At 34.6% G+C, this 26,708-nt stretch overlaps 3 protein-coding genes across 4 annotated transcripts; 2 read left to right on the top strand and 1 right to left on the bottom strand.

Moving 5' to 3' along the window:
* The first annotated feature begins 226 nt into the window (after positions 1 to 226).
* On the top strand, positions 227 to 7,492 carry LOC110712885 (lycopene epsilon cyclase, chloroplastic-like). Of its 2 annotated transcripts, none has more exons than XM_021891340.1 (12): positions 227 to 756; positions 1,171 to 1,342; positions 1,545 to 1,680; positions 1,790 to 1,900; positions 1,975 to 2,077; positions 2,330 to 2,473; positions 2,550 to 2,657; positions 4,485 to 4,581; positions 4,727 to 4,855; positions 5,358 to 5,490; positions 6,636 to 6,861; positions 7,032 to 7,492. In XM_021891340.1, exons 1-11 carry the CDS (start codon positions 403 to 405, stop codon positions 6,799 to 6,801), a joined length of 1,653 nt encoding a protein of 550 aa, XP_021747032.1. In that variant the 5' UTR covers positions 227 to 402; the 3' UTR covers positions 6,802 to 6,861; positions 7,032 to 7,492. The 2 variants fall into 2 exon arrangements, with proteins under 2 accessions (XP_021747032.1, XP_021747031.1); XM_021891339.1 differs by having other exon boundaries at positions 6,945 to 7,492.
* A 98-nt stretch (positions 7,493 to 7,590) lies between these two features.
* On the bottom strand, positions 7,591 to 9,783 carry LOC110712969 (BTB/POZ domain-containing protein At5g17580-like). The gene is made up of 3 exons (XM_021891428.1): positions 9,746 to 9,783; positions 9,491 to 9,551; positions 7,591 to 9,399 (listed from the first exon to the last, which is right to left on the bottom strand). The coding sequence occupies exons 1-3, from the start codon at positions 9,781 to 9,783 to the stop codon at positions 7,858 to 7,860; spliced, it is 1,641 nt and encodes a 546-aa protein (XP_021747120.1). The 3' UTR covers positions 7,591 to 7,857.
* Positions 9,784 to 21,428: 11,645 nt separating this feature from the next.
* Positions 21,429 to 26,305, top strand: LOC110712958 (U-box domain-containing protein 34-like). The gene is made up of 9 exons (XM_021891418.1): positions 21,429 to 21,766; positions 22,658 to 22,779; positions 22,898 to 23,019; positions 23,191 to 23,312; positions 23,419 to 23,681; positions 23,806 to 23,907; positions 24,066 to 24,494; positions 24,727 to 25,476; positions 25,787 to 26,305. The coding sequence occupies exons 1-9, from the start codon at positions 21,610 to 21,612 to the stop codon at positions 25,979 to 25,981; spliced, it is 2,262 nt and encodes a 753-aa protein (XP_021747110.1). The 5' UTR covers positions 21,429 to 21,609; the 3' UTR covers positions 25,982 to 26,305.
* Positions 26,306 to 26,708: the final 403 nt, after the last annotated feature.

Below are 26,708 nucleotides of genomic sequence, written 5' to 3'. Positions count from 1 at the left end.
CGAACCCGACCTGACCTGATCTGTTTGCCACCCCTACTCTAACCCAACAAGTCGTAAATTGTAACCTGTGAATTTACGGTAAAATAAAAAGATTAGTATCCTACATATCCGGAAGATTTTACTCTATTCTTGTGCGAATGAATCATAACTTTCCACGTAGCACTTGGAAATCAGACAGTTGGTTGCTCAAATCCCCCGCCCTATCCAAAATGTCAGAAACAACCATGCCCATGGCATCCACTACACCACACAATCTCCCACACATCCTCCCATTCAAAAAACGAGGAGAGAGAAAATCCACCAAAACCTTCCACATTCTTCCATGGCAAAACCTCAATCATCACCTCCATTATTGAACTCACATTAATCCTTTCATCTTCAATCTTCAGAGTTTCTGCAAAAATGGAGTATTATTGTCTCGGAGCTTCCAAGTTCGCAACAATGGTGGTTTCTCCACCATTGAACTACGATTGTTTGAGGTATAAGATGATTAAACAACGCCGAAGTTTCCAGACGTTTTGCTTGTGGAGAACGAATTGTGCGAATGTTGTAGATTGTACGAGTAGTCGTAGTAGTAGTAGTAGGAGGAGTGGAAATAGTGTTTTGAGGAGTGCGAATAGTGAGAGTAGTTGTGTTGTTGCGCCTGAAGATTTTGCGAATGAAGAAGATTTCATCAAAGCTGGTGGTTCTGAGCTTTTGTATGTTCAAATGCAGCAGACTAAAGTTATGGAAACTCAATCCAAAATTTCTGATAAGGTTCAGCATTTTGATTTTTTATTTTTGTTTTTAATGCAATTAATTTTGATTTTGAAGTTGAAATCTTACTTATAATTGTATTCATGTTGTATATTAGTTGATTAAATGATGAATGTCAATATGTTATGAATATTGGTTGATACAATCAAATGGATTTTTGTTGTAATTTTTTGCATTTTGTTGCCAATTATCAGATTTTGGTGATCGAAAAATCGAGTAGTTTGTTGCATTGTTTGAATGTTGAACTTTGGTGACTCTGTTATTACACAAATGCGGTGGTTTTTGAAATTTAGGTCGTGTATTCTTTCAAAAGATTGATAAATCTTGCTGCTGTATGTTGTTTCGAGATGTTAAATCGTACTCAGAAGTCGAAAATACGTTATCTCAAACTCGTTTGTGTTCATTTATTTGCAGTTGCCTCAAATTTCAGACGCGAATGAGTTGCTGGATATGGTGGTTATTGGTTGTGGTCCAGCTGGTCTAGCATTGGCAGCAGAATCAGCTAAACTAGGATTAAAAGTTGGTCTTGTTGGTCCTGATCTTCCTTTTACGAATAATTACGGTGTTTGGGAAGATGAATTTCGAGGTACTTCTGTCTTCTTCATCAATATACTAATTCAATTTGTTCATCTGAGCTGTAAAATTTAGAAAGGAAGCCAAATTAGTGATGATGTCTTTCTTTTATGTGTGTGTGTTTGCTTTAATTTGTTTGTTCCTTTTTCCTAATTTAGTTTTGCTAGAAATGTCACTTTCAAGTTTGAATGTGTAATCAATTTATCATATTTCAGCATTGGGACTTGGAGGCTGTATCGAGCAGGTTTGGCGTGATACCATTGTCTATATTGATAATGATGATCCCTTATACATTGGTCGATCTTATGGAAGAGTCAGCCGGCATTTACTTCATCAGGAGCTGGTGCAAAGGTAAAAGCTGCATTTTGTCATTTTGTTATCTGCTTGTTGGTCTTGAGATTTCTCTGCCTGATTTTATTTGCCAGCTTTATGTAGTTATGTAATTTATTAATTTTCTTAGGTGTTTGGAGTCAGGTGTCTCTTATCTGAATGCAAAAGTCGAAAGGATTATGGAAGGACCTGGTGGACATAGTCTTGTTGCTTGTGAACGCAATATCACTATTCCTTGCAGGTGCATATCTTTCTCCTCTTGTTTACTGGAATGAAAATGTAATGTTCGTACTTACTGACACGTTATGTTTTTAGGCTTGTAACGGTTGCTTCTGGAGCAGCTTCAGGGAAACTTCTGGAGTATGAAGTGGGTGGTCCAAGGGTTTGTGTACAAACAGCTTATGGTGTAGAGGTGGAGGTATGTTGTATGTAGCTTGAGATATTGTATTGAACACAAGTTTTTTTGGGCAGATATTATCTTTAGTAATGCATGTGTGATACTCTTGTGAATTATTCTCTTCACTCATTTCAAAATTGTTTTGGAAAAAAAAATTAATCATTCAAACTCGAGATTTCAAGTCAAATGATGACACACATGCTTAATTTGGATTTTGAATAGCTCTCTAGTTCATAGTATCCAACTTCATAAATTAATTCCTTGCGATTGTAGGTGGAAAATAGTCCTTATGATCCCAATTTGATGGTGTTTATGGACTATAGAGACTACACTAAACAGAGCTTTCAGTCGCTGGAGGCAAAATATCCAACATTCTTGTATGCAATGCCATTGTCGCCAACTAGGATCTTCTTTGAGGTTAGCCTTCTATTTTCAATGTGTGTATTGTATTTTCCCTCTCTCTTATAGCTGTCTCAAGACTTAATAAATGCAGGAGACTTGCTTGGCTTCAGCAGATGCAATGCCCTTTGATCTGCTCAAGAAAAAGCTTATGACAAGATTACAAACTATGGGTGTTCGTATCATTAAAACATACGAAGAGGTATTTTCACTGTTGATGGTTACATATTACTACTAATTTTCTTTTTATTGGTTTGATTAGTCAAATAATTCCCATCCAAATGGCTAAACAGCAAAAGAAAAGAAGGGAAATGACAAAAAATAAAAACATTGACTGCAACCTATAGGAGAAAGTATTGATATCCCTGTGAGCTTAAGCTTTTGTTTGAGTTGGTCCATTAACATGGTATCAGAGCTTAGGTTTTGATCCAACTCTAGCTTCTGCAATTTAATTTAATTTTCTATTACAATGGCTAAAAAGTAAACATGTACTTTTGATCTATTGTCAACCCCCCCTCCCCCCGGAATAGTTGCAGAGAAAAATGGGAGAATGAGTAAATTTCACTTCAATGGGAGGCTAACAGCTATTTGTGAATAAACTATAAAGATCTAGTATTTAGCAAGATTGCTGCAAAGACTAGTGTTTGTGTAGAATATTTCCTGCCCCTTTTTTTATTTTTTAGAATTTGCTTATATTTTTTATATTAAGATTATAACATGAAAGTAGCTTACTGTAACTAGCCATCACCTTTACCTACCTCACTGATCTTTTCTTAAATCAATTAAGTGTAAATATATTGATCGGTACTTGAACAGACTAAGAATCTAAGATGATGAATTGATGACAAGAGCAGAAATTTGCTGAAAAAGATTGGCTAAATGAAAACTACAGAAGAAAGTGATAAGCACAAGCAATTGAGAGGCTTGTTCTTTCCAAGAGTAACGAATCTAAGGAAAACTCTCAAACATTGTTCTCCATGGTTTCTCCCCACTGATCTTTTCTTCATATAGCACTTCTAAGTCTAATAACTGACTAAATTCTCCAAGCTTATTGTGACTACTAATTTTGCTACCTACATTCTCTCCCTCCCCTAGGCTAGTTTACAGTAAACTTAGAGAAAAGTATAGAATCATACCAATTTTCTACAGTATTTTGTTAAGGATACCATGAAACATCCAAGCAGACAATATGTACCAAGAAGATACATGTATTCCCAAACATAATTGGACTTGTCCTTGTACTGGAAACTTTGATTCTGCATTGAGTAATGAGAGAATTAAGATGGGGATTTCCTGTTGTGCCCCTTTTGGTACTGATAATTTCTAATGGAGTGGACTGATGATGTATGCTGGAAAGATCTACAACTTGCCTTACAACATGACTAGACGATGACAACAACACCTACAATAGCACCTTGATTATCTAGAGTTTAGGTAGTACATCTTGTCTTCCTTTTTACACACATGGTGGTCATCAATCTAAATGGTTTACTTGGTGTGCAATGTAAGTGATTGTTTATAGGGGTTATGTCCAGAATCATGGTTCATATGAAGACTTTTTGCCTTTATGTGGTCTTTTTTTTCCTGTGAAACATGGAAAATGTTGTGAATTTTTAGATATTGCCATTCCCTTGGTTAGAGAAAAATAAAGAAAATTCACAAGAAGGGTCCTCCATCCTTAACTTTTGTTGATTTATGATTAATTTTGAAGATTTAAAACAGCCAACAAGGTTAAAGCACATTGACCTCTCCTCCTCGGCTCCTCTACTGTGGCAAGATGTTTCTCTAAATAAAGGCTCTAACAGAGTAAGAGACATCCAGTTAATAAGCAGACTCTAATAATAACACCGTTACATCTGAGTGCTTGAACCCTGCAGCTCTTTTTTCACATTAGTGTATGTAATACTTTTACTAAAATCTCCTAGTAATATTTTTTGAGGGTAATGGAAAATTCTATCATCATTGTGAACCATTTAACTTGTTAGATGCACTCATGTTACTGTTGTAATAGTCATTCTATATGATGCAGGAGTGGTCTTATATACCTGTTGGCGGGTCCTTACCAAATACAGAACAAAGAAACCTTGCATTTGGTGCTGCTGCGAGCATGGTCCATCCAGCCACAGGTAAGACACAAGCTGGATTTCTATTATCTTATAGATTTATGTAATATTGTTGTGTCATCTTATAAGCTATAAAGGTTTATGAAATTCATATGCACTGAAAGTCTGAAGTGATGTATCCTCCATCTTTATTGGCTTTGTCATACAGGGTATTCAGTTGTGAGATCTTTGTCAGAGGCTCCGAATTATGCTTCTGCAATTGCAAACTTGATCAAGAATGATCTCTCAAAAAATGCAATTTTGCGTCAGAGGAATGCGGAGAATATCTCAATGCAAGGTTTGTACATTCCAATTTTTTTATATGCATTAAAATTAAATGTTTAATCCTTCTGTATTGATGAACCGATTCGTTTAAAAGCCTAGATCAGATAATAAAAAAAATCGATGCAGGATTCATAAACAATATACTTCGTAGAAATATAATTGGTTATAATTTTTCTTTTGCAATCATTGCACATGGTCATGATTTGGCTTGATGCTTTAAAGTGTCTCAATTCAGGACAATGTATGACATGCCTTTAATGAACATTGCTAAATGTTCTATGAAGGTCATAATATTTGTTAAATGTTGTGTACAAGAAGTAATATTTACATCTTGTCCGCTTTTAATCTTAAGAAATTTGAAGCTGCCTTCATTTTTTGACTGTAAAGAAAAATGAAGCACAAAATGGGGAGATTTTGTTTCTACTTTTGCTTTTTTCAATGATAAATTAGTAGCTTGTTGGAATTAGCTACTGGTAAACCCAAATTTTGCTGTTAACTTTTTTCTGTTGGTGCAGCCTGGAATACTCTTTGGCCTCAAGAAAGGAAACGTCAAAGATCGTTCTTCCTTTTTGGACTATCACTTATAGTTCAGCTTGATACTGAGGGTATCAGGACATTCTTCCAAACCTTTTTCCGAGTGCCAAAATGGTAATAGATGCATATCATGCAATCCCTATTCATTTCTTGTTGCATTTGGCATTCACAGTCCATATTGTTTGCATTTTGATTATCTCGTTTGGATAACTCTGTTTATACCATACACCAATTAGAGTCATAATCATTTAACAGAGATTGATGCTAAACCAGCAAAAAACTAAAAGTTACTGGTTATAGATAATTATTTTCATTTGATTGTTAATCAAGAGACAATGTGATGGTTCAGCCACGAAATCTTTTATGTTTGTTGTTAAAAGACCACTGTGATGCTTGAGGCCTAGGAATATGTTTTATACTCTATCACGCCTCCTCACACAAGAGCCTGTTGGGCTTGAAATGTGGATGTAGCATAGACCATCATCATACCCAAACTTGATATTCCACTTGAAAGTGAGGGGTGGATGAGATTTGAACCCGTGACCTTTGTGTCATGCTGGCTCCGATACAATGTTAGAGGATCTATTCAACCAAAAGCTTAAGTTGGTTGAGTCCCATGAACATGTTTTATACTCTATTATTTGTATTGTTTGAAATTCTTGTTTATTTCATCTAGCTGACCACAACTATGAAGTCATTAAATAGATAGGAAGTATTGTCAATGTTTTCATCAATACGAGAACTCATTTATAATCACATTAAGTTAATAATGTAACTCTACTTAAATTAGGTTATCTTGGGAGTTTAGGTGTGTGACTCACTGCTTAGTGTTTCATAATATGAGGAATCAAGCAGTATGTAAATGGACACACAGATAATTGGTGGAGATGATACCGAAATGCAAGTATATTTGATTACACTGCAGTCCTGCATGACATAATTGAATTCAGCAATCAATGACTACAGCTGCAGAATACTTATCTTGGCAAGCTATAAGTATTAAACATTTAATCAAATAATCGTGTAGATGACATGTGCATCACCATGAAACATAGTCCTGACTCCTAAATGTCATTAGGAATTATCTCAGAGCATAGAAAGAGTTGGGCCTTTCTGTCTGTTTGTCTGCGGGTTTACATTTACCTAAATGTTTCAAGTATTTTTAATCATACTACCCAATTGCATAATTTTTCTCGACCTTTTCTTAAACCACCATTTTTATGTATATTTTGAGGCAGATTTTCGTGTTTCCTTTGCAGGATGTGGGAGGGATTCCTTGGTTCTAATCTCTCTTCAGCTGATCTCATTTTGTTTGCCTTTTACATGTTCTTTATTGCTCCGAATGATTTGAGAATGGGTCTTATAAGGCATCTACTGTCCGATCCTACAGGAGCCACAATGATAAGAACTTACATGACACTATGACAGTAATACAGTAAAATGTTCTTGGTGTAAAAAAGTTACAATGAATAAAAGGTTTTGAAGGTATGTGTCCAAACTTGTTCCTGGTTTAAAATTCATCTTCTAAGTGATCTTTGTTAAAGACCAACTGTTCTACAATTCCGCAGGCTCCTCAGACCTGTGTTGTGTTCTCCTTGTAACTCAATCTTGTTACTGATCTTCATTAAAGACCAACTTTTCTACAATTTCTACAGGCTCCTTGGATTTTTGTTGCGCCCTCTGTTCTACAATTCCACAGGCTCCTCGGACTTGTGTTGCGCCCTCCATGTAACTTGTTGATATCTGTGGGGAGTAGATGCTTTTCCTAGATGATTGTTCATGTATATATGGTAGTGGTTTTAACAATTACCTACAAATAATTCGCCATTGGGTGATTGGGGCATCATCGACAGATCTGATCTGGCAGGGAGAAGAGAAAGCTACTTGTTTGTCACAGATAGCTGCCTATTCTGTTAAGAGCCATTTGGAAGCTTCTTTGTTATAAGGGGGGCTAAAAGTTAATTTTTGGCCTTATTTTTGTAATCATAATATACATTGCATGAATCATCATTCCTTTAAATATGATATGTAAAGCAAGTAAAATCACTAGAAATCGAAATGTCTAAAGGTAGTTTTTCCCCTCATATACTATATTGACTTGGCTGTGTCTGGTAAATGGTTTTGATGTTTTGTTAAAATTAATATTTTCAATTACATATTACTATTACAAAAGTTTAGAAAAAGTATAGATTTTGAAACCATAAAGAGATACAAATCTAATATGAATGTGTTTTTTCTTATATGAATCAAATACTACTTGTTTCAAAAAAAAAAAAAAAAGAATAATCTACTCATGAAATATTATAAATAAATACATGAGAAAATAAAAAAACTGATAAAGTTTAATAAAGCTACTACTCACAAAATCAATACATGAAAATGGCATTATCCAAATACATTCAAACATTCATTAAACTCATTGAAAAACAGGCCTAAAAAGTCAGTTAAACTACAGTATTTAATTAAACTAAACAAAATACTTCAAGAGTGCTCCTTTTTGTTCTTCTTTGTGGTTTGGCAGCTACAATCATGTAAAATTTCATAATCATTACTTCCCATACAACCAAACTTCCTCTTCATTCCCTTCCACAAACCCACCTTCTTCTTACTCTTCTTCCCACAACAATTCTTTTCATGACACCCTTGAATCTCTTCCTTTTCATCATCCAACTCTTGATCCTCCTCCACTACTCTAATCTCTTCGCTTCCTCGTTGTTGTCCGTGTTTTACACTACTAATGCTAGGGTACTCCACAACAGCTTTGCTGATGTTATCTTTTAGTTGCAACTGCGACACAAACAATACTTGCACCACCACTCTTAAGGGCAACTTTTGATTTAAGGCCGCGTGCTGACAAGCCTCTGATGACATCTTCTGAAAATCCAATACCCTGCATATTTCCTCCTTTTCTGATTCAATTAACTCTCTGTGCATATCCAAGTAAAGGTCCACTGCCTTGTATATACCATCCGAGCAACGGTAGTCCCCTACATTGGATGTCGAACTTGCCATCTGTGCCAGTTCTGTGAAGCTCCTGACATCTGTTTCCCTCTCTTTTGCTACCTGTACTAAGTAGTTTTCCATGAGTTCTGCCACTGTAACTAGTCCTGCAGGGTTAGCCTCAGTGAAATTGGCGTAGTATGCCTTCAGTATCTGCCTTAGGCTCTCAACATCGAGGTCTAGTTTAAGGAGATCCTCAGCTGTGGAGCGGTATAGCTCCTTACCAATTCGATTTTCTAAGGAAGCTATGCATTCTGCACTCGCGCCATGGAAGACTGCAGAGGTGTACATCTCAAACAGGAGGGTGTAAGGGTACAGAGGATATTTGTTATTACAGGTAAAAGTACTAGCTGGCAATAGTCTCTCAATGGCTTCAATGGTTTCGACATCAGCTGCATGTTTCTTGAGGTACTGGTGTAGGGATCCAATGATGTTCTCTTGTCGGACCTGGCCTTGTATCATCCCCTTGATGATTGGCTCATACATTTTCACCGGCAATGAGGCTAGATCTTCAGATGATGTATCTAAATGCTCTGCACCAGCAAAGAGCTTCCTCCTTGTTGCATTTTTATAATACAAGTGTTTGCTGCTACTGCTGTCGCGCTCAACCATGATGGGTTGTCCAAGGAGAGCAGGGTCAGATAATGCACAGTCTGTGAGAGCCTCAATGCAGAGCTTCAAAAGACCATTGTCTGCAGCCTGCTGGAATGCACACCCTGATGCTCGAAGAGACTTTATAGTCTGATCCCAACTAGGAATGATTTCATCTTCTAAGAATATGATGGCATTGTGGAGTAAGTTATTCGGGCTGTGATTTTCAGTCATCTCGAGGTAGTTAGAAAGGCAGATGAGAGGGATTACGTTGTCAGTTGTCATCTTGACTTCCAATCCTTGGCAAAATCTTGCTATGAGTTCTAAGGCTTCGCGTTCTAATGGTATTTCTTTGATGAAAGCAGAGAGATTTTCCGAAGGGTTGTTTCTTAGTAAGGAGGCTATTGTAGCTGATCTATTAGCCAAGAGTCCCTAGATTGTCCAAAATGAATCAAATGAGTAAATTTAAAATTTCAGTAAAGAAGGTACATAATTCAGAAGATTTTGCTAAAAGAATACTTACTTGGTCTAATTTTATAGGGGCATCACATATTGAGTTGCAACTATTTGTGTGTTTGGGACACCTGAAAAAAGAGCATTAGTTAGCTAGGAGAAAATTGGTTAATTTAATCTTATGGTAGATACTACCTCCTTTACAGGTTAAATGCAACGATTAGACATTTTCCCTCTCTGGTTTATGTCAAATCGTTACACATAACCTGTAACGGAGGTAGTATATGGCGTGGGTTCGGTAGTGAAAGGAAAGTCATTATATTACCAAGATGATGATAAATCTTTACTTCTCGCCGGGACCATATTGTTAGCAATGTACCCTTTGTTAATGCAATTTGAGTTATCTATGGTTAAAGAAGTCTTAAATTAGTACCTGTTAAACAGAAAAGAAAAAAAGAAAAAAAAAACAGAAAAAACAATTAGTGTCTGCAATAACTTGTAGTTTTCAAAAAAAAATGAATTGATCGGAACTATTTAGGTGAAATAAATCAAGGCCCTGTTAATGCTGAACACAAACATTTACTACATATGCTTATTATCTTTGTTTCTACTGGTATTAAGAAAGAGTAATTAAGATATTTCGCAACAAAATGTGCTACAATTCAAGAACAACTACTCGAATCAGTACTATCAACTCGAGTTTTATCAGAATCAATAATACAGTTATACACTGTCACATATAATCATTAATTTACAACTTCATAGTTGCTTGACACATAATCATTTTCTCATCATAAGACGAGTATGTCGATGTACACATAGAAAATATAAAGGTGATTGCAGCCATAATAAAAACCAAACTCGTGTATGTCAATTAACTTAGTTGGTTACAATATCAAGACTAGTATTGAAGCCTGTCTATATTAACACTCTTTAAAGCTCCTCTATACACCATAAAAACAGAATTTTGGCAAATACAAAAACAGAAACTGAATTATATGTACTGAAAATAGAAAAATAAATCATCAAAACATTACCTTGTTGTTTGAAGGTTGAACTGTATTATGTTACCTTAAGCAGTTTAAGGAATTAAATTAAGTAGAAAGAAGCAAGTAGTTGAGTAAATATGCTAGGTTGAAAAATTAAAATTTGAAAATTAGCGAGATATTTGGTAATATGCTGCTTAGTCAGTCTCAAGTAACTTCTTTTTACCGTTTTTTTTTTAAACTTTCCGCAAAACTTTCCTATAGTTTTGGGTGCTGTGACCAAGCCAAACTTACATAGCTTTTATGCACCAAATAGTGTTAGTTTGGGTTTAAAGCATGCATAATATAATCATGTTACAAATTAGGAAGTCAATGCTGGTCTTGGTGTGTGGAACTCATGCCTTGTATTTTGGTAATGTTTTTGTCATTTGTCATATATGAGAGGAATGTCGGACTTAAGTAAAGATGACATTGGAGAATGCCGGAGGGTTGAGCGATTGACTAAGCCTTAACAATGTATTTTCATGTCAAATGGTTCCCAAAACAAAGAAAACGTCGCCAAAGAAAGCTTATTACTTACTAGGATTAGTTTGTGTTGGGTTAAGCCATTTTGGACACGTGTTGTGTCATTTTTTATTTTTTAGTGAAATGCTAAATACCGACGTTCAAATTTATCGCCACCGCCATCATTTCGAGCAAACTGACAATTTTGCCCTTACTAAACCCAAACCTATCTTTGACCCTTATTTTTTTTCTCTCTCCTCAAACACCAACCACTCACCTTTTTTACCACACAACCTCCACAACCACATATATGGAGTTTACCGGGAAGCAATTGGCGGCAAGCTCAGGCAACGGCGGTGGCGCGATCTCAGGCGGTGGAGGCTGCGCAGACTTAGACATCGGCAGTGACAACGGCTACGACGGAATGGGTGGAAAGGAGGTAAGTAGTTTCCGATTAGTTTTTTTTTTTTTTTTTTTTTTTTTTTTTATATATATATTATATGAAATAAGTGGGTGGTAACCGGAGGTGAAAACCGATTGCCAACACCAGTAACCGGCGACCAAATCCGGTTGACCGTAGCCGGTAATCAGTTTTCACCTCCGATTACTGATGGTGGGCAACCGGTTTTCACCTCAGGTTACCAACCACACCATTTTAAATTTTTTATAAGAAAATTGAGCAAATTTTGAATTAGGCTCCGATTACCGTCCATGGTAACCGGTTTTAGCCTCTGGGTACCGTGGACGGTAACCGGGTTTGACCTCCGGTTGACCATGGTAATCGGAGCCCAAAATCAGTTAAAGTCCACGGTAACCGGAGGTCAAAACCGGTTACCGTGGAGCTCCGATTAATCCTTAATTCTTTTTTCATCAAGCCACCTCGATCTCTATCCATTTCTCGTCGACTTTTGCCGTCGTTGTGGATGTGTAGTGTAGAAGCTGGTGGTTGATATGGTTGTGGTTGATGGACTAATGTTAGAGAATGAAAATGGGAAGAAAAAAATTAGTAAGGGCAAGATTGTCAATTTGCTTAAAATGATGGCGGTAGTGAATGTCAAAATAATAACCAAACACTTCGTAATTTCTGAAGGCAGAGTGGGGCCATTTTAAGCCCAACCTCAATATTGGACGATCATGGTGCTAAGTTCGGCTGCAACACCGATTTTGATCTATCCACTAAATGTGGGTCAAATTCCAAAACACTAGCCTGGTATGAATAACCCGATTAACCACTGCATCTGTTACGTAATAATTACAACACTTTACTTTTATATCCGTTTCATACTAATTTCGTATGAAATATTTGATAAAGTCTCATCATTATTTTACACCTACTAAACCTTACTTTTACAAATATTTTATTATTTCTCTTTCCTATCAACCCCACTTACATTACTTTTATATTATTTCCATCTCCTATAAACTATACTTAGGAAAAATTGAAAAGAATAATCCCACCTTTGCTTTATTTGCTCAAAACAAGCCAACCTTTACGTATTCTGGGAACGGGCCAACCTTTACCCCCTATTTTATCAAAACAAGCCTTTGACCGACTTTTTAGTAACCTGTTTTAGAAGGTGATCACTTGCCACATGTCACCTTCTAATTGGTTGTTAGCTTAAATAATTAAAAAAAAACCCAAAAAAAAGAAAAAAAATTTTAAAAAAGAACCACCTCCTTCCTCCTGACTCAGCCCCCACCACCACCATAGCTACCCCCTTTCCCGCCAGCCGACCCATCACCAACAATCAACGAAGCCGCACAACCATCGAGCCTTGACCAGTTGACCACAACCAGCAGCCCCACATCCACCACCGCTTCCAGCAGCCGCCCATCACCACGCAACCTCCTTCCGCTAACAACAGCAAGCCACCAACCCACCACCAGCAATCATTAAAGCCATACTGAATAACTCATCCAACTTACCCTAAGGACCGAAATCACCCCCACCCCTTCCTTGCTGTGCAAAACCCACCTCGAAGCAAGCAATTTTAATTCTGGAATTTGGCCATGGCGAAGCGATCTAATTACCCAGCCAAAGTTTTTACCAAATCTCTCCATTTTTTCTTTTGGAAATCAAATTGAGTCTTTCTTTAAACTTTCAGACACCTTCAACTTCAATTACTTTAGAAATCAAATTGACAATTGTGGTTACTTTGGAAATCAACTTCAACTTCGATTACTTTGGAAATCAAATTGAGTCTGATTTTGGGGTTGGGTGGGGTAGAGCTCTGGTCGACGCAGTGGATTTTGGGGCGGGATAAATTACATTTAATGGGTTGTGGGTTGTGGGGAGGATGGTGGTGGTCACTGGTTAGTGGTGGGGCAGTGATTGTGGGTGTGGGAGTCAGTTTGGTTCAGTAGTGGAGGTGGTGTTAGGAAGTGATGTGGTGGTTACGGTGAATGGTGCTGGTGATTATGGTGGTGAAGATGATTAAAGAAAAAAAAATTAAAAAAAAAAAAGTTAACCTGCTCATCAGGTAACCTGTAAAAGGGACCAAAATAAGGGGTAAAGGTTGGCCCGTTCCCAGAATATGCAAAAGTTGGCTTGTTTTGAGTAGATAGTGAAAAGGCGGGATTATTCTTTTCAGTTTTTCCTACTTTATATTACTATAAAAATTTATATTTTGGTCTGAGCTAACTTCCTTTCAACTACAACAGTTTTTGATTAATTCCCATTCTCTTGTCGGCCTCAGTAACTTCCTGAGCTAGCTCATTAATCAAGGCTCTCCAAGCCCTAGTGGACAAGCCCTGAAATTTTCCTCAGATTTTGTGCATGGCCTAATGTTGCCATTATCACGAAACATAGAAAATATAATCAATTAACACAAATTAGGAGAATTCTGATGTGTCTGTTTTATATAGTATTTTATCCCCGTCCCTTGGTCATAATTAGTAGTGTTTTTGGCTCTTTAGAGCCACTTTTATTACTAATTGGTGTTTTCTAGTGTTTTCGTAGATTTGGTTGACTTTTGCAGGGATTTATGCTTTTGGAGTATTTTTCCGAGTTATTTTGGAGCAATCACGAGCATTGGAGAAATACAACCATCTTTGAAGCCCAAGGTCGGTTAGAGTCATCGAGCCGGTGATTAAGGGCTCGGTAATTGGGATCCCGAGGTACTTGGACCGAGTATTCAAGACCCGAAGAGGAAATCCGGATTGGGCCGAGAAATCAAGCCCAATCGAAGTCCGAGCCTCAAAGTGAAGCAAGGGCCCGATCGGGCAAGGTCTAGCACAATCGGGCGCGACATGCTTAGTGTTGTGCGTAGCTGATAGCGCGCCCGATCGTGCGAACGTCTAGCACGATCGGGCGATGCTGCTGAGAAGAAGCGCAAAGAAAAAGGCGGGCCCGATCAGGCGACCCTTCACCCGATCGGGCGAGTGTTTTCTCAAGACCTGATTAGTTTAGTTTTAATTTTTGTTTTAGAAAACGTTTAAGTACGAGATTTGTACGTAATTTTTGATGATCTTCTTTCTTAGACTTTCTCTCTCTACTTAGGATTTTTCTCTCTCTTAACTTTTCTCTGAACTCTTGTTCTTAATTATTTCCATTAATACAGATTAGTTTGGTAACTATTTCTCTTCTCTTAATCTCAGTTGTTTATTTTACTCCTTTCATCATGATTTGTGTTTATTGCTTTGATTAGTTTAGTTTTTATTATGTGTGAGTAGTTTTTTTTATAGGGTTTATGGGGATCCATGAATAATATGAAGGGGTAATTTATTGTTGTTGATTGTCAATGCTAGATTAATTTCCTATTGATTGATTTAACGCTCTGTGACTAGATTAGGCCTGATCTTTTATGCATGAGTTTGACAATATTGATTCGAGATTCGACAGATGAGAATTGATGTTTAGGTCTAGTTTCAATAGGCAGATTAATTTATAAATGGTTAGGTCGAGATTCGAAAGATGAAATTGGAATATTATTTATTGGTGAACCTATACCCTAGATCCTTTTATATATTATTTTCTCCCTATTCTTGATCTCCATAGTTTATTATTCAAATTTACATAATTGGTTACCTAATAATCTTTTTTTTTTTTTTTTTTTTTTTTTTGGTGTTTAGAGAGCCACAAGGGCGGGGGTGAGAATCGATCCCAAGATCTCCTGGAATCGGGAGGGAAGCTCTAACCACTTGAACTATTGGTTACCTAATAATTTAGATCATATTAGTTAATTAGGAATATAAAGATCTGTTTCTCTGTGGATTCGACCATACTTCCCTATCTACATTAGTTAGAGGATTTAGGTATTATTTTTGATTTGGGGATACGACTTTACCCTGTCAAATTCCACACAAGGGATAGCTTAGTTTGGAAAAAAAAAAAAAAAGAAGATATATTGTTTTTTAAATGTAACATCTAGTTAATCGCTACTTTACCAAATATTCATACATTAATTATCTATATTTATAGCTAACAACTTATTGACAGCTAATAGTTATTTGCGCAACTAACAACTACTACCACACTTAACAGCTACATACCTCCGATCCATAATTATATTTTGTTGAACACACTCTTAACAATTATAAAAAGTTGGAATGAATTTATTATATGTTTATAACTATAAATTTTAATTTTACCACTTTGATTTTAGTTAGTTTTGTTTTACCATCTTTTAGGGGTCTTTTTATAAAGTTTTTACCATCTTTTGCTTTCTACAAGTTTTATGTTTACCACTACATAGTGGATTTTGGTCAATTTTTCATCCGTCCAAGTAAGGTCTATCGACTTGAAGATATTTACTATTCTTCCTGTAAAAAAAAATAAAATAAAATAAAATAAAATTGCAAGCTCTAAAAATGATCCAAATTTTACAATTTTATTTTATACTACTACCTCCGTTACATATTACTCTCTATTTACAACGATTAGACATTTTTCCTCTCTACTTTATGTCAAATCGTTGCAAATAATATGTAACGGAGGTAGTATATAGCAAAATACGGAGTAGCAAATTAACAATACGCTGTAATATAATATTAAAGGCAGTACACAAGTTTGACAATGACAATTTTTTTTCATACCCTCTTGTAGTAATCTTGCGACTATGTGCGCAAAAAATACCATAAGTTAAATTTGTTTCCTTTAAGAATAAAAAACATTATTTTGTGACTACATCATGATCACATTCATGAATGTAGAAGATAATTCTTTTTCAAGGATATTTTTCCAGCTATATATTGCTAGTTACGAGCTATAATCTTTGATTTTTAGTAATCTTCTTGCTTCCACCAATTGTATCTGTCTGACAGAATGGAGACATTCAGATTAATGGAAGTAGTAAACCTAATTGACTTGGTCAAACCATATAAATATTCAAATTATTAATGTATTGTTTTAAAAATAAAAATAATAATTTTATGTTTGGTGCAACGATTCTATGCAGTTGACATTACGTCATTACCAGTATATTAATCATTGCCATCATATTAACTACAACATTAATTCTTATTTGAGTCTTTTCTATTAACAAAAATGATTCTTATATGAAATTTCTTGCAAAAATGTAGATTTAGTTGGGGGAGTAAAGGCCTAAAAAATATTGTTTACTTGTAGTCAAAAGCACACTACAACAAAAATAATACTACCTCCGATTTTTTTTTTTTTTTTTTTTTTTTTTTTGCAAATTTAGAATATTTTGTATCTTTCAAATAATACCCCAAAGTTGCAACTAAAAAAAATCGGAGGTTGTAAAAATTTTGATTATTGGTCCTAGGTTTGTTTTCCACACTATTGAAAAGTGAGTTTAGAGAAGTTTAGTTTAATAAGCGATAAAAATTCTTTAGATATGTTAAGTTCATACGAAGTAGTAAATAAGTTTAATTTTCCATAGCAAGGTCTATTCAATTTAAGCTCGCAACTATAATAAGTTCATTTATAATCTAATAAATTCAGTAGTGTTGGTAAGTCAGGGTCAACAGTACAAGTTCAAATAGGTAAAGAATAGAGGTGAATAAACACTAAATGTAGTCTTAAAAGGGTTGTGATTTAAGAAGGTAAACCTATTACTTCCTCCGTTCTGTTTTTTTATTGCACCATAAAGGGTTTCACGCTTGCCAATGAATTTCCTTGGCTATTAATTAATATCTTTAATTATACTTTTGTAAAAATTATAAAAAAAAAATTGATATTTGAATAGTAGATTTCGAGACAAATGTAACTGGATCCCACATGACTATGTTTTTCTTAATGGATAAATCACAAAAGATGGTCAAAGAAGATTAAGAAATAGTGTAAAAGTCCTTATGGTACAATAAAAGAAAAACGGAGGAAGCATATATAAAGAACACTAAATGTAGATTACATCCTAATATAAGGTTAGTTCTATGAAGTGTAGACTCGAGCTATATATGTTATCTTCACCTTATTTGAAATAACGTGATATGTATAGGCGTTGTAGCTGAAGATGTAAAGGCATTTATATGTGTCAATCTCATATGCGGTAAGCAAAATAAATAAAATCAAACTAAATGATTACTAGACCCAAAAATGTGTTAAAAAAATATGGTAGCTTTCGAGGATAATCTCCACAGCATATTCCCCGCATTCTTCATCATGCTCGATTCGGGATTCTATGAAGCCTGCAGCCTAAATAAAATCTCAATTAATTATGAGTATTATACTATTAAATTATACTAATAATATACGTATATTCTTGGTTCATTGCATCAACCCATAATATCTTGGACCTACCTAATATTTATTTCTAAAGTTTTCTATATATTTCGAAGTTTAATGTTGAATCAATACTAGAACTTTTCAGGGGGAATAAACAAAATTGACATAATATAACTACATTATTAGGCACTTAATATTTTTTTTGGTAACATAAGGCACTTAAAATAAGTATGGTAGGACAATTTTATAAGTAATAATAAATTTATCGACTTGCATAATAAAATAATAATTTTATTTTCCACCTCAATACAATGCGGCGTAATAATCTCACATAAAGCCAAAAATTTTAACTAGCTACTCGTATTAACTTATTAAGTATTACATGAAATTTTCAAAAGTGAGATGGTTTCAAAATGTTGTCTTACGCTTAGGCATGCATATTTAATTTGCAAAATTATTACGGAGTACTAGAAAAGTTGGACTACGTAATTACAAGATTTATTAATGTCACATCTCAAAATCAATTGTCTATTAATGATACTTTGATTAAGTAGTTTATTGAAATCAACAAGGTGAATAATTTTTATCTCGATCATTACCTTACCCGAACTACTGTTGCATACTTACATGTAAATTTTTTGGGGATGCCCCAATTTCTCATAGTGAAAAATAAAATTTGTTTCTCACGTTACATTTTCGTAAATAAACCAACAACTTTATTCAATTGTAGAGCCTACAATAATGAAAAAGTTGTTGATTTATTCACAAATATGCCCCATGAGAAACAAATTCTGTTTCAGGGAATTTTCTAATTTTTTTAGGGTAATGCTATTATGTAGCCCTAAGGGCTACATATAAGCATTAAATACACTATTAGAAATTGTATAAAATTAGGAATTTATGACAAAACCACGCATAAATTAGTGTAATTAATGTTTATATTTTTATAATTTCTTAACTTTTTACGATTTTCAAGTGTAAATTTAATGCTTATATGTAATCCTAAGAATTATTATTATTATTATTATTATTATTATTATTATTATTATTATTATTATTATTATTATTATTATTATTATTATTATTATTATTATTATTATTATTATTATTATTATTATTATTATTATTATTATTATTATTATTATTATTATTATTATTACGGAGTATTATTATTTAGTGCAAAACACAATGCATGTTAATATCTAGAGCAATTCCTGCAGCATAGTTGGCAGAATCGCAGAACTGCAGAAGAGAGAGATCGAAAGAGGTCATTGGGGTTAGTATATTCTAATGGTATGTTTTTGTTTGATACAATAAAGATATTTAGTGCCATTGAAAAATTGTTGACACTATTAGACCATAGAGTAGTATGTATCATGTACATATCTAATTGTACTATTAGAAATCTATAACAATATATGCGCGTCATTAGACGGCTTAATAATACCATTAAAAGGTTTAACTTTGCCAATAAACTATCTAATGTTACTATATTTATACTAGTTAGCAAACTGCATATTATCCAAGGAAAGATTGAGAGTATAACTAAATAGTAAAAAATCATTTTACTAGTTATCTACTAAACTACTTTGGCCCTGTTTGGTAATTAGCTGGTAGCTTATTGTATTAGCTGGTTTGACTAGCTGTTTATAGTAGCTGGATTGGCTAGCTGGTTATGATTAACTGATTGTATAAAAATGTTTGGTAAATAGCTATTAATTGTTAGCTGTTTTAGTGTATTTAAGAAACAAAAAGCTAATTGTACAATAAGCTAATTTTAAAAAGCTCTTATAATGAGCTTTTTCTAAAAGAGCTTTTTGAGCCCAAAAATCTCTTTTAATAAGCTATGTTCCAAACACCCAAATTAGCTTTTTTAATTGGTCAAACATCTAATTGGACAAAATAAGCTAAAAGCTCTTTAAAAAGCTTTTTACCAAACACACCCTTTCTCATAATCAATCAATATATATAAATAACATAATACTAAAATTAGTCAAGTGTAAAAAACATAAACTTTAATGCTAAACTACTTTCTCATAATCAAAAGTCAAACTAGTTTGACTTTTATTTTACTTACAACAATTTGACTTTTACACTATTGATATGTGTCATTTTGACTACTTTTGATTAAATAGTCAAGTGAGTTTTTGCTAAATAAAATTATTTTTTGTAAGTTTTTATTAAATTAAAACCGCGTTGTATTAATTTATTAGAAAACCGTGCGTGACACGAGAATTAAGCTAAATACTATTTTCTTTACATCATACTTTTGCAAATATTGTAAAAATCAGGGATGTATTATGCACTAACGGTGTATTTTATTCACTTGATGATTTTCACTTATTTAAACTTATATTTGAACTTATCCGATTGTAACTAAACTTATCTAAACTTAACTAGAACTTGTCTGAACTTATTTAAACTTATTTTAGTTGTAATTTGAACTTGGATAACCCTTATTAGAACTTATTTTTCCTAAACTAAACTTATATGAACTTATTTTTTGAACTAAACTTATCTTAACTGAACTTATTTGAACATATTAGACCTGAAATAACTGAATATAAGTTGAACATAACAGACTCTAAATAAGATACAAAAGGTATCCACTCGCATTGAATTGTACTGCCTTATCCTAGTGAAAAAAAAAGTTTTTTTTTTTTTTTTTTTTTTTTTTTTTTTTTTTTTTTAAATTTAGGGAAAAGTCAAGCTACTACATTAGAGTACACTATCACATAGGAGGAAATCTATGCAGGATGGTTATGCATTTACCTATACTTAAGGCTGAACACCGGTCCAGACCTGAACCGGATTGGACCTGGACCGATTTACGCGGATTGGCAATGGACCTTGATCTGCCGGTCCGGTCCGGTCCAAATCGGACTGTTTCATGTCCAGGGTATTTTATGTATAGTGGGGTACTAGGGTGAGCACCAAACCGGATTGGACCATGTTACCTGGACCGGCAATGGACCTGAATATGCTAGTCCGATTCAGGTTCGATTTCCGACTCTAGATATTTTATGTACACCCCTACCTATACTTGTTCAATACCAAGCAACGTTATATTTTCAAATGTTTTTATAGCATAATGAAAAAGTGCATGAAAAACATTAACATAACAAAAAGGATTAGTTAATATCAATTTTGAATAAAATAATAATATTTCTATCATATCAAAGGTATAAATTAAGCATTATATAGCTTTTATTCAAAATTATAAATTATAAAACCCGTTCAATCCAAGATTGGTTTTTAAGGAGTTTTGAACCGAATTGGATCGAAGATCTATCCTTTTCATTTTTTTTAATTTCTCGACCCAGAGACTAGACCGAAATTATTAGTTAGGTTTAAGGTGGTGATTTGGTTTGATTAGATCTGTATCGATTTTTATTTATTTATCATTATTTTGTAAGACCCACAAATTTTAGGTTAATTGGAAACTCAAAAGAGCACTTCCTTTCCCTATTCCCTTTAGACAGACAACCCTTGCCATAACTTACTAAAAGAAGAAGAGCTAAGGGGAAAAAAAAAAGTCAACTTATTTTCTCATAGGGTTCCATCCATCCATTACCTTAAAATTCTTTTGAAGTTAGATATTTAGAAGTCAACTACATTTTATGTGAAATTGATACATTTTATTAAACTTAAGATGCGATTCTCTACATTTTTTAAATCGGTTAACATAAATTATTGCAAGTCTTCCTTCCCTAATTAAAACTGTTTTTCAAGCACTAATATATAAAGGAAATAATCATAAGACCAATTAGACCATTTATAAATATATAATTAAACCCCCCCAAATTAAAGCATTTACACATCCTTGAGCCAAAAATCCCAAATCTTAATATTATTTGTGAGATATCATAATTCATAAATGTCCATTTCATAAAAGTCAAACGACCCCTATTGCATTATTACGTGCCCCTCTCTTCATTCCCTCATTTCGTCTCTAAACAAAACTTGTTCATTATTGCATTTTTTGTTAATAAATAACAAAAGAGTGAACTCTTAAAAGGGTCACCAAATATATATAGCAGCCATTCTTGTTAGGCAAAGAGATAAGCACCGATGACCACCATCGCGGTGGCTGTAGACATCGGTGGTAACGGTGGAGGCAATGGAAGCAAACGCGCCGTTAAATGGGCCGTCGAAAATCTCTTGTCTCAAGCTGATCACTTTGTTCTAGTTCATGTCATGCCTACCATCACACACATCCCAACTCCATGTAATGCCTCTCTCCCTCTTATGAAAATATGTAATCAACATATTTTTATTTATTTTATCTTAATCTACCATTATTATTTAGAATGAAAAAAAAAAGGAAAGGATTTATGTGGTTGATGGGTTTACGTCAACGTGATCCAAACTAATTTTTGTACCAAAATTTAAACAATTTTTTTTAGCTATGCATCAAATTTTGTAGATCATTTGGGGATTTCAATACAAAACCAAAATATCGTTAAATTCCTTTTTATATTGACTATTTCTTGTCATTTGTTGCAATTCTCAAACTTGGCTTTTGAAGTTTTGATATCATGATATGTAAAACTAAATATTGTAATTTGCATATTTGTAATCGGTGCATCTTCATACTTTCTACTCATAGCTTTTTATATGTATGAAAAGTTGGTTGACGATGGTTTTTTTTTCCAAAATAATGTTTTTTCCTCTTTGGGATGTTTTGACTATTTTTTTTTTTTTTTTTTTTGGGTGAATTTCTTTCTCCCCGCATCACATACATTGACATGTTGTACTTAATAGGGGGCATTGTTGTAATTGACATTATCGTTTTATTTACTACATCAAGTTAGATTACAAAAAACCCCACGAGACTCATGAGATAAGGGAAAATGAATGGGTGAATGCGAGTTCAAATTTTAGAGAAAAAGTAAAGATAAAAACTTATTACTTGTATGAAATTGTGGTAAATAAGAAACAAAAAAAAGCTCAAAAGAAAAATGCCGCTAATAAAAAGGGACAGACAGAGTACTCTAAAATTCTAGAAAAGCTATGGGTTGATTGGATTCTTCATTCTTGTACAATACATTTGGAAATACTTGAAAAAATATAGAAGTATTTCTTAATCTCTTGCTGATTATTTTACCTCATATTTCAGCCGGAAATAGTATCCCAATCACTGAGTTAGACACAAAAGTTGTGGCAAAATATATGGAGGATGTTAGAGAAAAATCTCAAGCAGTCTTCCTACAATACAGAAGACTTTATAAACCAGGCGAGGTAGTGTTTCCTAGCTTAGTCTCCTTCCGATGTCTGTATTATTTCCAAACAAAGAAAGTAGATAATACTGTCAAACTCATATCCATTAGCATAACACTGTCAAATTCATATCTTTCAGATGCAGTTTGAGACTTTGCTGATAGAGTATGACAATATTGCTGCTGGACTTGTCGACTATATAATGAAGGCGAATGTCAGAAGCTTAGTTCTGGGATCTGAATCATTGAATCGCTTTTGGAGGTAAACGTGGCTTTAGAATCATTTAGTGATCTTAGCTCATATCACTCAGGTCCAGAGTCATAGCATTTCGATGCAATTTTGCTGTCAGCAACATCTGAGTTACATTGTGCATTAAAATGCTCTTTTCTGTATGTTCATGAAGCTAACAGTTTCGAACATTTTGATTGTCAGGAGAATAAAAGGCCATGGAATACCACAACTTGTGCTAAAAAATGCACCTGATACCTGTGATATATTTGTTGTATCAAAACGAAGAGTGAAGACTAAAGTTGCTAGTTCAATGACCACAAACGGTATATGTTTACTTCTTTTTTTACGAAAATGCTCGGGTAATCTTGTTGCATCTGTTAGACTGTTATCCTTCAGACGTAAATTTAACTGAAATCAGACTGTCAACAGATACTGGTGGCAATAAATTACCTATAGTGGTGACGACAGGGCAGACACCTCTACACTCTTCCTCTTCAGTTGAGCCTAGTACAGGATACTCGCAATCAGAATCTAGTCAATCAATCTCTTCAACAGATGTACGTCGAGGGGCTAACAGTAATGATATCAATGCTCGAAGCAATACTAGTCATAGCTCCACGACTTCTGCCTACACGGATGCTTCCTCAGTAGGACAAATGTCCACTTCTGATACTCTTGTGTCTTATGAGCAGGTGTGTTTTTGTTGTGATTCTTCTCAGGATAGTTGTTACTCGTCTTTCTTCTACAGTCTTTATGTTCACCAGATTGTTCTGCACTTCTCTCATATAGTATATTTTTACTGTCAATTTGTTGCAGTTTGACTTGCATAATGATGTAGAGCAATTGCGATTAGAGTTACAAACTACACTGGCTTTGTATAATCGAGCTTGTGAAGATCTAGTCCATGCTCAAAAGAAGGTAGGAGTCTGATTTTTGACACAGTAGTTACATATATACTTCTTCCATCGCATATTTAACTTGTCACTTCTAAATTGCACTGAGACTAAGCCGTGTTTAAAAGAAGTAGTCTTAGAACTGCACTCATCAGGGGATATTGATTGTGCTAAAATTTGCAGGTACGAATTCTTTCCTCAGAATGTGCTGTGGAAGCAGAGAAGATAAATGCTGCTACAGAACGAGAAGAAACTATGAAGAAAATTGCTGAGCAAGAAAAAATGAAGCTATTGCGAGCTGAAAAAGATGCTCAAGCAGCTAAAAATTTGCTAGCCAAAGAATCTTATGAAAGGCAGATAGCAGAACTCAATGCTTTGAAAGAATTCAAAGAAAGACAAAAAATTGTTGAGGCGCTCATTTCAAATGAAAGGAGATTAAGAAGGTACACACCAGATGAAATTAGAGTGGCTACAGAAGACTTTTCGGAGGAAAAGATAATTGGTGAAGGCGGATATGGTAAAGTTTACAGAGGTACTCTTGATCACACACCGGTTGCAATAAAGGTGCTTGAGCGTGATGCAACTGACAAGAAGGAAGAGTTTCTCAGAGAGGTACGTCTCCACTTTTGTTTCGCCCCATATTACAGAAGACGAGAGAAAATAACCCCCTTATAAGCTTCTTTTGGGTTTGTATAAGGTGAAATTTTCCACCTTCGTAGATTGCACAGACCCGTTTTCATATCTTCTCAAAAACTCTAAAATTTCGAATGTGTTTGCATAAACTCCTTTCTATATACTGGTTGCCTCTACAAAGTCTCATGATGTTCTGAATAATCTTCTGCAGATCAGAATCTTGAGCCAACTATGCCATCCAAACATTGTGTTACTACTTGGAGTATGTTCTGAAATGGGCTGCCTTGTGTACGAGTACATGGAAAATGGAAGTTTAGAAGAGCTTATATTCCGCCAAAAAGGAAAAGCACCTCTTCCTTGGTTTGCTAGATTCCGAATAGCCTTTGAAATTGCTTGTGGCCTTGCATTCTTACATCGCAGAAAACCAGAACCCATTGTGCACCGTGATCTGAAACCAGGGAATATCCTGTTAGGAAGAAACTATGTGACTAAAATCAGTGATGTTGGGTTAGCCAAACTTGTATCTGATAACATTCCAGATTCAGTTACAATGTTTGGTAACTCCTTGCTTGCCGGAACTTTATACTATATCGATCCAGAATATCAAAGAACTGGTACTGTCAGACCAAAATCAGACCTGTATTCTTTTGGGATAATACTTCTTCAGTTATTAACAGCTCGAAGTCCAAATGGTCTTTTATTGGTCATGGAGAACGCGATTGCTAGTGGTTCCTTGCCGTATATATTAGATGATTCCATCAAGGACTGGCCACTTGCAGAGGTAGAGGAGCTGACTAAGCTTGCATTAGAATGTTGTAAGCTCAGATGCAGAGATAGACCAGACCTTGAAACAGTTGTTCTTCCGGTTCTGAGGAAACTTGCTGATGTTGCTGATGCCAGTATGAAAGTCGAACGAAACAGCATTTTTGCACCCAGTCACTACTTCTGCCCTATTCTTCATGTAAGTTTTATTTTCCGAATTTCCTTTTTATTTTCTGGTTGATATAAAAGCCTTGATTATTGCTAGATACTCAGCAGAACTTTGTTAGAAAACTCTGACTGAAAGCACACTTTAGTGGGGCGTCCCTTCTCAGATACCCCTAACTATAAAATGGCCTGAGACAGTAGTCTTCTGTATTCTCAACAGCATCCATTGACAGGAGCAACGAGCTGATAACTAATAGAGCAACTTTTTCAAGCTCAAGCACTTTAACAAAACAGCTATATACTTCGTATTAGATCATCATTGAGCCTTCTATGTCATGTTGCAGGAAATTATGGATGATCCACATGTTGCAGCAGACGGATTTACATATGAGCGTAGAGCAATAGAAGCATGGCTCGAAAGACATGACATTTCTCCTGTGACTAAGCAAAAAATGACTCATTTTAATCTTACTCCCAACATGACCTTGCTTACCGCCATACAAGAGTGGAAATCTCGTTTAGCTTCTACACATCCCTGACGAAGAAGGTGAACCCATCAAAGACTGTATAGCTTCACAGATTTTAATTTTATTCTTTTGGTTTCCTTTTCTATCATCAACTTTTTTTAACTTTCATCCTCATTTATACACATACCTTAATGTATATATGAGTAGCTGGTTGAACCGCAATAGTAGTTGAATCACATAATTCGGAGAAAAATCTCCATGTCCAGCTGCTCTTCTTACAGAACTTTTAATGAGTGTATATACTCTGTACATTTACAAGTATTGAACGAGTTTGAAGCAATCACTTGACTTATGCTTCGATTTTATTTCATAACACTAAGTCCTTGCACTATGAAAAGAAAGCATTTGTAGAGAGTAGCTAGTTAAATCTAACTTCAACAGTTGCATTATTTTATCTTAATTACAAACAGTTTAAGAATTCAGACTATCATAAACTGTGAGTAGAGTTTATTTTTACCTGACCACTAATAAATGCGTTTTAATGGTGTTGAATCATCTAAATATATACTAGGAAACCGTCCCTCAGATGAAATTTTTTTAAAAAAATATGGCGCTTTCCTTTCAACCCCCTAGTACAAGGCGTGATTGCATTAGTTGTATAGTTAACCAATTTGATCCATTTATAATTTAATAAACTAAGTTTGATAAACATAGCTAATATAATTATAATTTCTCTAGTGTAAAATGACATAAAAATAAATGCACAAACGACCAAGTCCGAAAATTCATTGTCATCTCG

Source organism: Chenopodium quinoa, unplaced genomic scaffold (assembly GCF_001683475.1).
Source record: "Chenopodium quinoa cultivar QQ74 unplaced genomic scaffold, ASM168347v1, whole genome shotgun sequence".
NCBI classification, from domain to species: Eukaryota; Viridiplantae; Streptophyta; class Magnoliopsida; order Caryophyllales; family Amaranthaceae; genus Chenopodium; species Chenopodium quinoa.
The sequence above is the reverse complement of the archived record's forward strand: the minus strand, read 5'-3'. Positions and strand labels throughout refer to the sequence as shown.